This window comes from Sorex fumeus, unplaced genomic scaffold (assembly GCF_029834395.1).
Source record: "Sorex fumeus unplaced genomic scaffold, SorFum_2.1 ptg000063l, whole genome shotgun sequence".
Classification (NCBI taxonomy): Eukaryota; Metazoa; Chordata; class Mammalia; order Eulipotyphla; family Soricidae; genus Sorex; species Sorex fumeus.
In genome coordinates this window covers 64651966-64668937 of record NW_026606120.1, presented here as the reverse complement: position 1 = coordinate 64668937, position 16972 = coordinate 64651966, and the positions used below count along the sequence as shown (strand labels likewise).

Below are 16972 nucleotides of genomic sequence, written 5' to 3'. Positions count from 1 at the left end.
ATTTGATGTTGTATTTTATTGTCATTAGACATAGTACAGCTGATAGCAGTTGCTATCTTTAATTCTGAATTGGCTTGTTTGAAGATAAATATGTCAAAATCATAGATGTTTTATATATTTTTAACTAGCTTTAATCTCATCAACTATTCTTATGTTAATATGAGCGTATATTTGGTCTTTGGCCTACTTTAGAAAATAACATTTCATGTTCCTCTTTTTCTTTCATACATAAAAAAAAAACTGAATACAAGAAAACAGAACAGATTCCAAATACTTCTTTGGACAACAGCCCTACTGATATGTGTAATACAGGTAAATGCACATTGAATTCCTTTCTTGCTATGTTTTTCAATTACTCTCTTAATGTAGGAATACATAATGTGATTTAAAAGACTTTAAAGAAGGGTGCATTATGCCTCTTCTCCTTCATAAATTAAAGAGCATTATGAGTGTACTATGAAATGGTCTCCATTAAGTAATTACTTTTATTGGAAATGTTCCTTAACAAAGAGTTGAAATTTTAAGAGATTCATTATCATAGCAGTATCTATGAAGCTTGAATAGTCAATGAATTGTTGAAAAGAGAGTTTTCATAAGTCAAGATTAGGTTGCCTTGTCCTTTTAGTGAAGTACTGATGAGAGATAGCAAATGCAATTTTAGAAACTTTATAGAAGGGAGTACAATTAAAGAAAAAATGTTGGCGAATTTTTATTATTGAGTTTGCATTATTCTTAATTTTTAAACAATAAAGCACCAATTATGTAAACTATCCATAAAGATGGATTTTTTTTTATCAAGCCTTAATATTTGTTTTGGGGCCATCACTGGTAGGACTCAGGGGGGACTGTATGTAGTGCCAGGGACTGAATCCAGATTGACTACTGCCAGGCATGCACCTTCCCTGCCATACTGTCTCTCCAGCCCTCAAATATCAAATGTTAAGAAAAAAATCTCCCTTTACCTGAAAAAGTTAAAAACAACATTAAAAAACAAACTATACATATAGAAAGGACATGTGTTTAAACCATAATATTTGCCACATATTTAAGTTCCTAAGAGCATTATCTCTAGATCAGGATGCAGAACAAGAAACAGATCATATAAATAGTACCGTGTCTCAGTCCATTCTCGCTACTCTAACAGAATACCACAGATAACATTTCTCACAGCTTTAGAGACTGAAGTCCAGGATCACGGTGTCATCATGGTCATTGTGAGAGCCCTCTTCTAGTAGCAAACACTTCATCGTGTCCTCAAAAGGTTGGGGTCAGGGCACACTGTGTGGAAGGGGGCCTTTTTCACTGCTCCCAGCAATGAAGTCTACACCCACACAACTTAGTCACCACCCAAAGGCCCCACCTCCTACTTCCATCATCTTTTGGATTTAAGATCTTAACATAGGGATTTTGGAAGAAAGTAAACACACAGAATGTAACTACCACTTTTGCTGGAATTTCTAATAGAGTCCATAGTAGTTTTCTCTTATTTAGGGATTATATATCAGGACTGGTCTTTAGCCACTGTTATATACCTTATTTCTTAGTGGGATTTCTTAACTCTTACATATTTTATTATCATTATTCCCCTCCATAAGGCAATGCCATAATTTAAGTTTTATTCTCAATTAATTTTTATTTTAAATTGGAAACCTATGTGAGAAAAAGGATGAAAGAAAGAATCAAACTGTGGTAAAGATATATGCATCTTAATGTTTAAAGTAATTTAACTATGCAATGTCTTATTTAGTCATTTATTCTGTCAGCATTTATTCAAGAAGATTTAGATATAGAAAACCCAGTTCAGTAGGAATTAGGTCTTTATTTTTGTTTCTCAGTGACAGAGATTGAACTCCGGGCCTCATACAAGTTTATACCATCCCACTGTGCCATACTCTCATAATTAAGATATTCCCTATGAGATACTTAACATTGGGAACTTAAACGTGGGTTAAAAAACAACAACACATTTTTAGAATACATATATATACACACACATACATAAATATGCGCCTTCTTTTTTTTAATTAATCAATTTGAGGGGGGCTGTTTTTGATTTGAGTCTATAACTGGTGTTGCTCAGGGCTGACTCATGGCTCTCTGCTCAGGGAGCACACTTGGCGGGACTCAGGAGACTATATGAAGTATCAGGGATTGAACCCAGTTTGGCCATGTGCCAGGCAAGCTCCTTGCTATGCTATGCTCAGGAATCACTCCTGTTAGTGATCCAGGGACAATATTTCATGCCAGCGATCAAACCAGAGCCAGCCACTTGCAAGATAAGCACTCTACCCTCTGTACTGTCTCACAAATCCTTATGTATTTTTTTATGTACAGTGTGCTTATGTTACAAATAATGACTCTGTTCAGTGCTCTTTATTTCATTTTATTTTCGAGGGGTCCATGGGTGGTTTTGGTCCACACCCAGCTGTGCTCTGGTAGCTTGTGCTCAAGGATCACTCCTGGCAGCGCTAGGAGGATCATATGTGATGCCAGCAATCAAACCTAGGTCAGCTGAAAGGCAAGTTCTAACCTGCTGTGTATCTCTCTGCCCCTGCAGTGCTCTTTTAACTAAAACAGAAGTGGTTTAAGTAGCCTAAGGAACACTGTTTTACGTGAATAATGTTAGACAAGATCAAAGTGCTTTATAGCAATTTATTAGTCCTGTTACATTGAATTAATTGCCTTGTGGGATTTTATGAATATTAACAAGATCATGTCAATCAAATTAAATTAGCATTATAATTGGTATCTAGTATATGCTCAATAAAATTTGCTGCTATAATTATTTACAGAACATGCAGAATAAAATAGTATCCCAGAATATATTAGAGCAGAATATTAAAGTTTCCAAATAATGATTCCGTTTTGTATCTTTCTCTTGTCCCATCCCATGTTCTTTAAGCTAGTATATCATAAAGAACTTATTCCACTAAAAATAGCACTGTAGCACTGTCCTCCCTTTGTTCATTGATTTGCTCGAGCGGGCCCAGTAACATTGTGAGACTTGTTACTGTGATTTGCATATAGAATATGTCACAGGTAGCTTGCCAGGCATTGCTGTGCGGGCGGGATACTCTCTGTAGCTTGACAGGCTCTCCAAGAGGGGCAAAGGAATCAAACCTGGGATGGCCACGCGCAAGGCAAACGCCGTACCCGCTGTGGTATGAGTGGAAAACAAAAGAAAAAGCATATAAGAAAGGATGAGCTCAAGTCAAATGAACTTTGGAGGCAGATGCAATTAGAGCAAAGGGACCTACAACAAGTGGAGAAAAGTATACACCTTACCACCGTTTATTATTTTTTTTACTGACTGTAAAAAGCAATGCTAGATTTTATAATAGAAAAGTAATTTAATAAAAAATATGTTTAGGCAAGCTTTATGAAGTAAATATTAAAAAGCAACTAAAATGGAACATTTTTGCCTTGATACCAAGGAAACTTATTATGGTCTTACACTAAGACTTTTGAAATTGAAACAAAGAAGTGATAGAGGAAAATATACCTGGAGGGACCATACTATGAACCAAATGATATTAGTCTTGCCCTTATTAAAACATTTCCACTTACTTTACAAAAAAAAAGAAAAGTGTGTGGGTGGAGGGTAGGAGAGAACTGAAGATCCAAGGCCTAATAAAACATTTTTTTTGAAAAGTCTATTTCCGTGAAAGGAACAAATAAATAGCTTGAGGCTAGCATTGAGAATTGCCATTGGCATGAGGAAGGCTATCTATGAGACTCTTTTTAGGTGAAATTACTCTTGAATTACCAAGTCATGCTGGATTTGTCCTATAAAGGTTTGAGATCAAAAGTGAAGATTTTACAAGAAGGCTGACTAAAAGAAAGTGAAATATTTTTAGCCATGATTCCATTTTGTTAGGTGGAGGGATTAGTATAATTTTACATCAATTCTCTTACTTAAATATAGATTTGATGGTCTATAAAACTTTATACTTTAAAACTATAGTTTTATAGAGTCTAAAGTTATAGGACCTAAGACTTCATACTATAAAACATTAAACTCGTAGGGAAATTTTCTATGATTTTTTTAATTTTACATTTACAATTCCTGTTGGTGCTCTGTTTTATTCTTTTTACTGAACAAGCTAGAAAACTGATGCTGGAAGGTACTGGCACTTTAAACACATTGGTTTCAGCAGTTCCTCCAAAATTAGAATCTTGCATGGTCACCAACTAGTTGATCCTAACATGGTCCCCAATATTGGACTAAAATTTCTTTACCTTTTGGAGCCAGAGTCTCTTATGGCACTAGTAACATCTACATTTCATCCCGTAATCATGTGATCACATTGCAGATTTTATGCCAATTTTCCCTCAAAGTGGGGTGTGACCATTATGTGAAGATTTTGGGGGAAAAAAACACAAACCTGCTGATATTTCTGAAAAACAGGTGAGGTGGTCATGTGGTGACTGTGGTTGGTTTCTGTGGCTCTGGTAAAAACTCATGAGTATGTAGCGTACTTACTGACCGAAAGAAAGTATAAATAAAAGCTCATCTTTTATTCCTGCCAAACTACACATATATTTTTATGTTTCAGCATAGGAAAATCTAAGTGACAATGCATGCCTTGGTGTATGTAGATGTTGCGTATGTCCCTGTCTTCTCTCTCTCTCTCTCTCTATATATATATATATATCTGTCTCTCTCTGCCTCTCTCTCTCTCTCCTCTCTCTCTCTGCCTCTCTCTCTCTCTCAATTTCATCTCTCAATCCATTCCACACTAAAACTTGAGTATTCATACCCAGGTTTAATTGTGGTTTATTTAAGAAAATAATCAGGTTGGCTTGGGTCCTGCTTGCAGCATTATGCTGGAATCATTGTCAGACCTCATAGTCCAAACCTCAGAAATGGAAAATTGTGCCTTATCTGCTTGTTGGTCTTCTCTACTACTCCAATAGGTGCTGATCTTTTATTTCAGACTTTATAGGTTTGATATGACATTTCTGTACAGGGAGAAAAAATCTATAGTATTTTTTTTCTCCAGGACCAACAATTGATAACAGAGTGACAAAGGAAACCTTCTTTGTATTCATCAGAATTGTAAATATTCTGTTATGATAAAATTAGTCTTTTTTAAGGTTTGAATCTATATGAAACCAAAAGTCAGTAATTGGTTTTCTTTTTAAAGTGATCTTGACACCTATAAGCTATATTCATAATTTTACATAGGCTGCTGGGGATGTGTTAAAGGTTTAGAGGAAGACTATTTATTTTCATATGCACTTCTTATGTTAAGAGAATGCAAATCATTTTGTACTTAGAGACAGATGCTCAGAGAGATAAAAAAAAAATTAAGACACTGCATAAAGATGTGACATTTTAAAAAGTTTTTTCTCTTCCTCTAGTTTCTGTGTAGAAATGGTAAATACCATTTAAGAATGTACTTAGAATAGTGACAATTTAGATAAAAAGGACTGACATTAATTACAAAAAAAAAAATCTTTTTCACAAACTGTGACATCTGATCTCTCTACACAAGACCGAAGGCTCTTCTAAATAATAAAAGGTGTTGGAAAATAGGTGAAAGGTATTTGAACCTCAACTCTTGTAAGTCTGGTGACTTGAAGTATTGCCCTTCTGTAAAATAAGAAATAGTATTTATAGCTCAAGAAATTCTGGTTATATCATCATATATGTGTATAAACTTAAAAAAAATTTATTTATGAGTTTTTCCAAAGTACTTCCAGAAATTGTATAACAAAGCAACTGTTACCAAAGAGATCATATTTTTGAGTCTTTAAAATGATTTTGTTCAAACCATAGCACTGTAGCACTATCCTCCCATTGTTCATCGATTTGCTCAAGCGGGCACCAGTAATGTCTCCATTGTGAGACTTGTTACTGCTTTTGGCATATCGAATACACCATGGGAGCTTGCCAGGCTCTGCTGTGCAGGTGGGATACTCTCAGTAGCTTGCTGGACTCTCTGAGAGGGACAGAGGAATCGAACCCGGTTCGGCCACGTGCAAGACAAATGCCCTATCCGCTGTGCTGTCTCCAGCCCTATTCAAACCATAATGCCTAGAATGAGAGAGAGAGAGAGAGAGACGGAGACAGAGACAGAGACAGAGACAGAGACAGAGACAGAGAGAAGAGAGATGCCTGCCGTAGAGGCTGGCAAGGGTCTGGGATGGCTTGAAGGAGTAGGAGGGAAACTGGGGACACTGTTGCTGGGAAATTATGGTAGTGGAGGGATGGGTGTTGGAACATTGTATGACTGAAACCCAATCATGATCATATTTGAAATGCTCTATCTCACAGTGATTCAATTAAATAAATAATAGAATTATTTTACTTACTTTGAAGAAAAAAATAATTTCATAATTATGAAATTATGAGCTAGTGGTGGAATCTATGTTTATATTTATTTATCTGTGATACTTGATGCATAATTTTCCTTTTAATGTATTTTATCTTTAGGGCTAAAGTGAGGCTATTATATATGATGTGTTTTAATAAAAAGAAAAAAAGTGAAATCTACCAACTGATTAACCAGAATTATTTCCAAACAGTAGAAGCTAGTATACGCATCCTATCAAAAGAAAGGTTTTATTCTTATTAATGTACATCCTATTATCTCTTAGATGTTGCCCTTGCCAAGACTGATAATTATGGACACCAAGGAAAGAAGATTTTCCTAAATCCATCTGTTCGCCTTAAGGCAGAAAAGCTAGAAATGGTAAATTCTTTAAATTTTATTTTCTTTCCATATAACAAGGAAGTATTGTAATTGTTTAAAAGGATAAATTACTGAAATAATTAGTTTCTTCAAGTTATTTAATTTACAGTTGAATTAAATAATACCAACTTGTATTTGAATTATTTATTCTTATATCATTTTAGTAATTCTAAAATATACCAAACAATTCAAGTGGACAAAAATAGTCAGATGCATATTAATGTAAAGAAATAGCAGCAGACAGCAAAAATTGGTCCTGGAATTAGTAAAACAATAATAATTTTTATGGATAAGAGTAATTTTAAATGATTTCTAAGAAAAATTAAAAGTAAAAAATTATTAAAACGTTTTCCTATAAAGTTACCCAAAAGCTAACAGGAAGTTTGTGCTATGGTGTCATTGTATTTTTTCCTCTATGAATATTTTGGTGAATATCTACTATCTTGGTGAAGTTTGAATATGAATATATTGGTGAAGTTTCTACTCTTCTGTCAAATTCACCAAATGAATAATGATTTTTCACATTTTAGGAAGAATATGATAATTATGTATCATAAAATAAAATAAGATATGGCAGTTACTTCCCATATTTCACATGTCTTCTGGCAGTACACTTTTCATTAACAATTTGAACCTTCCTTATTGTTCAAATTCTGAATCTTTTCTAACTCCTTCAGTCAGACATTGCTGTTATAGTTCAGGCTAATTTTTCTTCTGTGGCAAACCTGTAGCACTCAACATCAATTTGTATTTCCCTACAATCTTTCAAATATCTTAACTCATAAATGAAATAAAGCTTCTCTATAACAATACCCAATATATACTATTTGCACCCAATAAAACTTTTAGTTAATTACAAAGTAACATATTTTTTAAAATCCTGGGAACATTTTTCTAACTTGCATACTCTTCTTATTTGTGGAAAAACTATGAACTAGTACATTTACAATGCCAATATTATTGACAAATTTCTAAAAGTGGAATGAGGTTTAAAAACTAATGTACTCATTTCTTAAATAAATAATTTTTGTTCTTTAATAATGCTTTAACATATTTTTTCAACATCCAAGATTCAAGGCCAACCATTCCTTAAATGAAAGAAAATGATATTCCTAATAATTTAACCTGAAAATATTTGTTCTTTGACTACTTTACATTCCCAGTATTTTTTAATCTGCTGAATTTTCTTAGAGATAAGAAATAATCTGAATTTGTGTTCATTCTGAAAAATATAAGTTGCATAATTGCGGGATCAAAATTTCAGTTTTGGGTCCTCTTTTTAACCTAAGAAAATTGATTTTTTTTTTATGTAGGAGTATTGATTGCTATTTATTCAGTCATTGATTAGGCTGATTGAATTGGGCCTGAACTCCACGAAAATTGAATTTTTTTAATATTTTATTTAAGCACCATGGTTTACAAAGATTTTAAGAATACAGTTTGGAGGGGCTTTTGATGTTCCAACATTGATTCTACCACCTGAATGACCTTCCCTCCACCATTGTCCCGTTTTCCTAACCACCCCATGAGCCTGCCCCTTTAGCAGGCACACAATAATTTGTTTTATATTGCTTGTTCAACTAAGTGGCAAAAGGGATTATCCAACTTATTATTTTTGTGGAAAAATAAAAACTGTTTTATACCAAAGGAAGCACTGGAGCGATAGCACAGCAGTAGGGCGTTTGCCTTACAAGCGGCCAACATAGCCGACCCGAGTTCGATTCCTCCACCCCTCTCGGAGAGCCCGGAAAGCTACCGAGAGTATCTCGCCCGCACGGCAGAGCCTGGCAAGCTACCCGTGACGTATTCGATATGCCAAACACAGTAACAACAAGTCTCATGGTGGAGACGTTACTGGGCCCACTCGAGTAAATCGATGAACAATGGCAGGACCGTGACCGTGACCAAAGGAAATCCTTGTTTTGTGGAAAAGCTGCTTTTTTGCTTTTATTCAAAATATAGTGACTTATTTCATTGAGCACTTTTTTTCCTTTCAGAGTTTGAAAGTATAATTCACTTAACAATTTTGTTTTCTAAAATCCAAATTAGTTTCTCTCCACCCACGTATTTCCTAAGCTATTCTTTTTTCTCAAAAATAATTATATATTAAGTACATATTTTATGTAATATTGTATCACTTCATTTTATCTACCTACTACTTCTATTTTAGTTGTTACTTGTACATTAGATTCACTTTCATTTATTATCTTAAAACATTAAGGTCAATTTGGTCAAATATGTTTTGGGGGGAAACATGTTTGGCCCAGACACCCTCCGATGCTCACGAGCTACTTCCAGCTCTGCTCAGTGGTCACTCTTGACATTGATCAAGTATTTACAATGAAATTAGAATCTATCTCTTTTGTTTTCTGTAAATATATCACACACAGCATGCAGAAAATTGGTGTCAAAAGATTTCAAAAGAAAAAAATTTGACTGCTTATAGGGTCGTTGAGTTTAATCAATAAAAATTGTAGGAAAGACATAGAAATTAAGGATTAAGAAAGAGGTTAAGATTCTTGTCTTTCACAGAGCTAACCCGAGTTCAATCCACAACACCGCATATGGTTCTTCAGCACCACAGGATGTGACCCCTGAACTTAGAGACAGGAATAAACCTTGAGCACAGTCGGGTGTGACCACCCTAATTCCCCTTACCCCCCAAAAACTGGGGAAGGGAATTACTGATAAAGTTGTATGTAGGTATGCTATTCATGAAATTCTCTTTCTAGTCTCTGTGGACAATTATATATACCAAGATACCATTTATATATACTTGATACCACATATATATATTCGGAGAGCCCGGCAAGCTACCGAGAGTATTCAATATGCCAGACACAGTAACAACAAAGTCTCCAATGGAGACGTTACTGGGCCCACTCGAGCAAATCGACGATCAACGGGAGGGCCTTTACCTTACCTTTACCTTACATATATATACTTGATACCACTGCTTGGTATCAAGAAGTGATTCCTAATACTGAACTTGTTATTGGTTAATTCCTTCCTTTCTGTAAAGTGGATTTCTTCTATCTGTGAATACTTTGAGAATTATTTTAATTACAGGTATTTTAAAGTGACTTCACCACACTTATTTACAGTAATACACATTTTTCAAAGCATTTTTAGGAGTACCATGTATCTCATATGATACCTACATTAAAATTATAAGTAGGCATGCAAACATAACAAATAGGGATATAGTTTGGCTTGAAGATGAAAGATTATTGTACCTCTACGCTCTCAGGATTTTTGTACCTGAGAAAATGCATTGGGATACAGATGCCGTTTCACTGATATTTACTTTACCTCTTGACATTTCTGTAACATTTGAAGAAGATTAGTGAGCAATGGCATGCCCCATGTCTGATTATAGTTGATGAGATGTTCTTTGTATTAGATTGGGAAGGATGTGACCAATGTTGTAAAGAAGTAACATTCTTTAAATTGATTAATCAAACATCAGAAAAAGTTAAGGGCATTTATTTGCTCAATTGGCAAATTTGTATTTTGTTTAAGGTTAAAAGATGGTATCAGTATTAAAGAAATTATTGGAAATTAGTTTTTTAATTAAAAAAACTGCTTTCATGAGCTTACCTCTTTAGCATGTGTATTCAGGTAGGGTAAATTTTACTTTCTACAATACTTTTACCTATACATATATAACTCTAGATCAATATGTACTGTGGTTAATTGTATTTGGATATTTTATAGTCACTTAATAAGAATTCCCATTTATTGGGGCTGGAGAGATTGCGAGTAGGGCGTTTACCTTGCATGCGGCCAACCTGGGTTCAATTCCCAGCATCCCATATGGTTCCCTGAGCACTGTCAAGAGTAACTCCTGAGTGGAGAGCCAGGAGTAACCCCTGTGCATCGCCAGGTTTGACCCAAAAAAGAAAAAAAAAATTCCCATTTATTGAGTACCAACCACTGTGATAGGTATTTTATGTCTTTTGTAAATTTTTATATGAAAATATTCATATACAAGAAAGATTGTGCAGTTTAGAATAATGAAACCAACAAACATATACCTGCTTAGAATGTGTGTACCCAGAATGGGAAACTTTTTTGACTTTGTTATGTTCCTTCTTACTCATATGCTCCTATATCTCTCCACAGGATATAAATATGCTCTTAATTTTGAGTTTATCATGTAGGGTGTTTGCCTTGCACACAGCTGACCTGGCCTACCATGGTTCTATTCCACCACCCATCTCGGAGAGCCTGGCAAGCTACCGAGAGTATCTCGCCCGCACGGCAAAGTCTGGCAAGTTACCCGTGCTGTATTTGACATGCCAAACACAGTAACGAGTCTCACAATGGAGACGTTACTGGCCCCACTCGAGCAAATCGATGAACAACAGGAGGACAGTGCATTTATATGATTTTAAAAATCGATTTACAAAAATAATGCAAAAATATGCTTTAATACATACATATTTTTGCATTAATAATTTTGGTATATATTAAATTTTATATTAATAAAATAAAGCCTTTGAGATTATTCAATGAAATATATGATAGTTGTTACCTCTAGGAGATGTTCAGAAGTAGATTTGATGACTTTCTTACTTTCAAAGTCTGGATTAAGTATATTTATTTATTTTAAGTTCTCATATACTAGTTAATAATTTGAAAAAGAACACAAAGAGTAATGTGTACAGACTAGAAAGTCCTAGTATACTGTTAAAGTATAAAACTGTATATCACATTTTTTCAAAAATACATAATTTATATATTTTATTTTATTTTTATTATTTTGTTATTGTTTGGGGCCTGGTGCTACTCAGCTTACTCCTGGCATGTGTGCTCAGGGATCACCCCTGGCAGTGTTGGGTGCTAGAGATCAAACTGAGGTAAGCCGTATGCAAGGCTAGTTAGCACTTTAATCCTTGTGCTGTTTTTCTGGCTTTAATTTATATATTTTTAACAGCAATTTAGTCATAGGAAAAAATCTAGAAAGTGTACTATTCAACTGCTAGTAGCATTTGTTCCATGACAGTGATTCTCAAGAATGGGGATAGTTTTGCTTTACAGGACACTGACAGGATCTGGAAACATTTTTGGTTCTCACAATTGGAAGAATGCCAGCAAATTAGAAATTACAAAAGACAACTCTTAAAACTCCATATATAAAAAAGTTAAGTGGATTATTAAATACTTTGAATCAAAACATTGCTAGTAAGCATGTAAACCTTTTTGCTGTCTTAGGGAAAATAAACTGTTCATCTATTTAATTCTTTTTTTGTTTTAATTATTATTATTGAATCACCATGAGAACAGTTACAAAGCTTTCAGGTTTAAGTCTCAGTCATACAATGATCAAACACCCATCCCTTCATGAGTAAACATTTTCCAACACCAAGAACCCTAGTATACTCCCCATCCCACACCTCTCCCTGCCAGTGTGGCAGATGATTTACACTTTACCCTGTCTCTACTCTCTCAGAAAATATTTGGAATTTTCCCCCAACATTCAGACCTGCCGAGAAGGCATCATTAGATAATTTGTTTTCTATTGCTGATAATGAAGAGCATATTGGATTTCTGATATTTTAGTAATTAATTCCGGGGAGATTTCTGCCAGAAGCTGCTGGGTTCCAAGATTGGTTTGTGTGCTTCTGAGATCATGGCCATTCAGGAGCCAAAGGAGCCATTTGTGGGTGGCAAGTCGGGGTCTCATGAGGCAGGGAGAAGGACGGGTTCCAGCCCCCATCCCGTGAGGCCCCGTGTGTCTGGTCACTGCAGGCGCGTAACTCTCAGTCCAATAGGCTCTGAACGATGGCGGTCACCATGCTGCTTAGGTGAAGAAGGTGGAAGGGACAGTGCCCTTTCCCCCCCTGAGTGGCATAGGGCCATAGCTTAATTCACAGTCCAGAAGCATTTCTGCCAGATGCCGCTGGGTTCTGGGATTGGTTTGTTCTGGGATCATGCCATTCAGAAGCCAGAGAAGTCGTTTGTTGGCAGCATTTTGGAGCCTCGTCGGGGTGAGGAGAAGGGCCGGTTCCAGCCTCCATCCTGTGTGGCCCCGAGTGTCTCATCACTGCAGGCACGTACCTCTCAGTCCAATAGGCTCTGAAAAATGGCAGTCACCATGCCACTGGGGGGAAGAAGGCAGACATCTATTTAATTCTTGATGTGTTTGGCACTGTAAGTTCTTGTTAGAATTCAGTGAAAGTGCCAGTGGGTCATGCCCTATATTAAGATTAGGTTTTGGTATATATAACTAGAAAACCTAAATAATAGTGGCTTTTTATTTTTTTATTATTTTTTAATAGTGGCTTTTTGTGTGTGTGTTTCCATTTGAAATGTTTTATTTTTTTTTTAATTTTTATTAGTGAGACACCATAAGGTACAGTTGTAGACTTACAAGTTTTTGTGCTTGGGTTTCAATTATACAAGGAAGCCTGAAAGAATACAGTGTTAGGCATCCACTCTGCATCTGATGTTTCTGCTTGCCAAGGTACTTCATGAACCAAGATGACAACATGAATTCTCTTGTTTCTTGTCTGTCTTCTGTTTCTCTTTCCCTTTTCTCTCATCCATCTTTTTTTAAATTTAAAATTTTTTAAATTTCCAAAGAGAGAAGGTAAATGGGTGAGAACATACACCTGCTTTTATAGTTTTCCGTTGCATTTCTGCCTTCTTGTGGTTAAATACTCACATGAACCATCGGGCTGCAAAAGTGACTGGGAAATATCTTTCATCTGGATGGTGAAAATCCACTCTGCTAAAAGTGTGGTTCTGTCATTTTAAAAAAGCAAAAAATAATCCTTAGAATAACAACTAGTCTTCTCAAAACTTTCCATCAACATTGCCTAAAAGAAGAAAGTAGAAAGAAGTAGATTTCAAAGAAATCTAATTTTTAATTTATTATTATTATTTTTTAATTTATTATTTGCTAAAACCTGCGTTAGTCCAAGTACTAGCCTAAGTCAAGAAAGAGTGACTGAGATGGGGTTTAAAATCAGGAAGCTAATCTTTGTAGAAAATTAGTTCATGGTCAGCCAACTTTACATGGACACCTAATTTTGGCTACTGATATTCTTTTCATTGAGTTATAAAAGAAAGTTAAAAGAATTTTTATTCATTGGAGAATTAAAAACTCATGAGTCCCTTTTCTTCCAGGCTCTTAATTATCTTGGTATACAGCCCACAAAAGAACAACACCAAGCCCTGAAACAGCAAGTCCAAGTAGATGCAAAAGGGACAGTATCTTTTGGAGGTAATATCAGGTTCATCTTATTATCTCGTCACAGATGCTTGGTTGAAGAACTATTCTGACTCTGACCCATTTTCATTAAGAGTGCCTCTTTAGAGAGGGAGAAGGGATAAAGACTACAAACATCAATTGCAAGTCCCTTAATCAGTACTCTGAAAATAGCTACTGAGCTGGCTGGTAGCAGAGTATTTTGTTAGAATTTTTCAGATCTAACATAGCATTCTGCTATAGTGTTTTAAATTTTTTCTTTATTACATGAATATTGCTTTAGTAATCACAAAGACTAGCAAATGCAGAATAATTTCACATTATGATGCTTTGTAATAACAAAGACTAGAATGTACAGAATAATTTCACTATTATAAAGTTATTCTGTATATTTTATTCAAAAATTATATTTTAAAAATATAAAATATTTCTCTACGAATCTTTATTCCGTTAATATGATATAATAATTTTATGATACTACATATTTATCACTACTAAACATAATGTAGTATTATTTATGGGAGAGACTATAACATTAAACTTTTCTATTTGGTGGCTTCTCTGTAGGTGATGTTATAAATAATTTTATATTTAACATAATAGCTTCTTTTCATTATTTTTAAAATAAATTCCATTTTATATTATTCTCATACTTTGGGTTTTTGAATATAGAAAGGTGTGTCATAATATTGTCTTATATTCAGAAAAGGTTGTTCTTATAGAAAAGTTTGAGAAACAGATATACCTGCGATTTATATTTAGTTTATCATTACTTTTATTAACTGAATCAGAAAGCTAACTGATAACCCCAGTTTTCTTATTTGAACTTCTCCTAAGCTAATTTATTTAAGTAAGTCATAGTTGAGGCAATTTCATATAGAAAAAAAGCAAAAATGAGATTTGTACATTGAGATAAGATTAAGTACTATGTTCTTACTAAAGTGTGTTCCATTCCAGATTTTGTCCAGGTTGCCAAAAACTTATTTTGCTTGCAGTTGGATGAAGTAAATGTTGATATACATGGCATTTCTGGCATATTAGATTCACAGGTATGGAATGAATATAGATTATATTTAAATCATGTCTTAAATGTTATGTGATATATGTAGGATTTAGAATTTTCAAGTGTGCACATTATATGTGCTCCTTGGATAAACATGTAAAACACAGGTTAGTTTAAAATCAGTGTATATAGAGCTGGAACTATAGTACTGTGGGTAAGGTGCGTACCTTCCACACAGCTGAGGTTTTATCCCACACAAACCATATGGTCCCCTAAGCCCACCTGGAGTGATTTCTGACCACAGAGTCAGGAGTAATCCCAGAGCACCAATAGATGTGGTTCCAAAACAAAACAAAACAAAACAAAAAAATCAGCATGTGAGATCCTATGTTTGATCCCTGGCATTCAAAAAAGTAATAATAGTGATAAACAAAATTCACCTTGCTCTCATCCCTCTTCCTTTCACTATCCCCTAATGCTGCTTTCATTCATAACTTACCACGAGAAAAGTACCATGTCCTAAATATATAACCCCTGAAATTTCACAATCTGGATCATCTAAATTTCGTTTTTTCTTTTTGGGTCACACCAGGCGATGCTCATGGGTTACTCCTGGCTCTACACTCAGGAATTATCCTGGTGGTGCTCGGGGGACCATATGGGATGGCTGGGATCAAACCCAAGTTGGCCACATGCAAGTCAAACGCCCTATCCCTGTACTACCACTCCAGCCCACAATCTGGACTGTTTTGTGTAATTCCCATCTATAAGAAACATTAAAGAAGCAAATTAACTGAAGCCCAATGTTCCCCTAACCCTGTGTTTATTTCTAATGTTCTCCACCCTCCCCCTTTCAAGATAATCATTCACTTGCCTCCTAATAGAGCTTAATTTTGCATGTCTTTATATTTTGTGTAAAATAGAATTGTGAGCTCTTTTAACATTTTAAGTCCATAACTTTTCTTATTTAACTTGTCAAATCTTTCCGTCCTTTTCACTATATTTTGTATTATTAAAGGAGGACATTCCCCAATTTGTATTATGTATAATTGGTATATTTGATGCATTTAAGACTTACTCTATGTATGAGGTAGTGCACCAAATGGATAATAATTTGTTTGTCTTCCACTAGCACTGATCTAATAATGATCCTTCATCTTTACCTCTACTTTGGAACATGAACTTCATGATGTACTGGATTTTTTAAATTAATATTTTGAGTCACAATGAATTACAAAGTTAATCATGACTGAGTTCCAAAGGTACAGAGTTCAAGCAGAAATCCCTTCACCCGTGTCCACTTCCCACCACTAGTACCCCCACTTTCCCTTCTGCTGTCCCCCAGCCTGTCTTGTCCTTTTTTCCTTTTTCTTGTTTTCCTTTTAGGCACTGTGTGTTTTACAACATTATTACTGATAGAGTATCATGCATGTCACTTTACCTCCTTTGGGAACCCAGACTTTGTCCAGAATGACCACCTCCCCCTATCATTGTCATGGTGGTCCCTTCCTTGACGTGCCCCCCCACCGCAATAGTGGCAGTCTTCCTACTAAGGTCCCAGTCCCCTGCCCTTTGTTTCTATTTTCTTTGAGTGTTAGTTATTCCCCTACTGTGTTTCTGTATATCCTGCAAGTGAGTGAGATCATTCTATTTCTGTCCCTTTCTCTCTATTTCTCTCAGCATGGTGTTCACCTGAATTTCTAGTTGCACAAACCTATATCTAGGTCTGCCATTCTGTTCTACTGATCAGTTTGTCTTTGCCCAGTACATTATTACTTTAATTACTTTAGTTTTACAGTTCCAAATTATAACCTGACTATATTTAACCTGACTATATTTAACCTATTATAACCTGACTATAGTTAAGCACATAATTTTTTTCACATCTAGATTTTGATCTTCTAGATGATCTTCTAGATTATCTTCTATAATAAAAAATCAACTGGGATTTTTACATTGACAGTTGTTAAGTTTTTGGATGACTTTATCACTAAAATGTTTCTTACCTTATTAGAATTGACTTCAAACTGTACTGTAAAGTGGTAGTAATTAAAA

The 16972-nt window shown here is 35.0% G+C and overlaps 1 protein-coding gene across 1 annotated transcript in view; it reads left to right on the top strand.

Annotated features, from left to right (window-relative positions):
- STXBP4 (syntaxin binding protein 4) overlaps positions 1–16972 on the top strand; it is a 184688-nt gene that overhangs the window by 30458 nt on the left and 137258 nt on the right. The window contains exons 6-9 of the mRNA XM_056127634.1: positions 252–312; positions 6604–6698; positions 13833–13929; positions 14872–14963. Coding sequence (XP_055983609.1) covers positions 252–312; positions 6604–6698; positions 13833–13929; positions 14872–14963 — 345 coding nt within the window. The remainder of the gene's footprint in view (positions 1–251; positions 313–6603; positions 6699–13832; positions 13930–14871; positions 14964–16972) is intronic.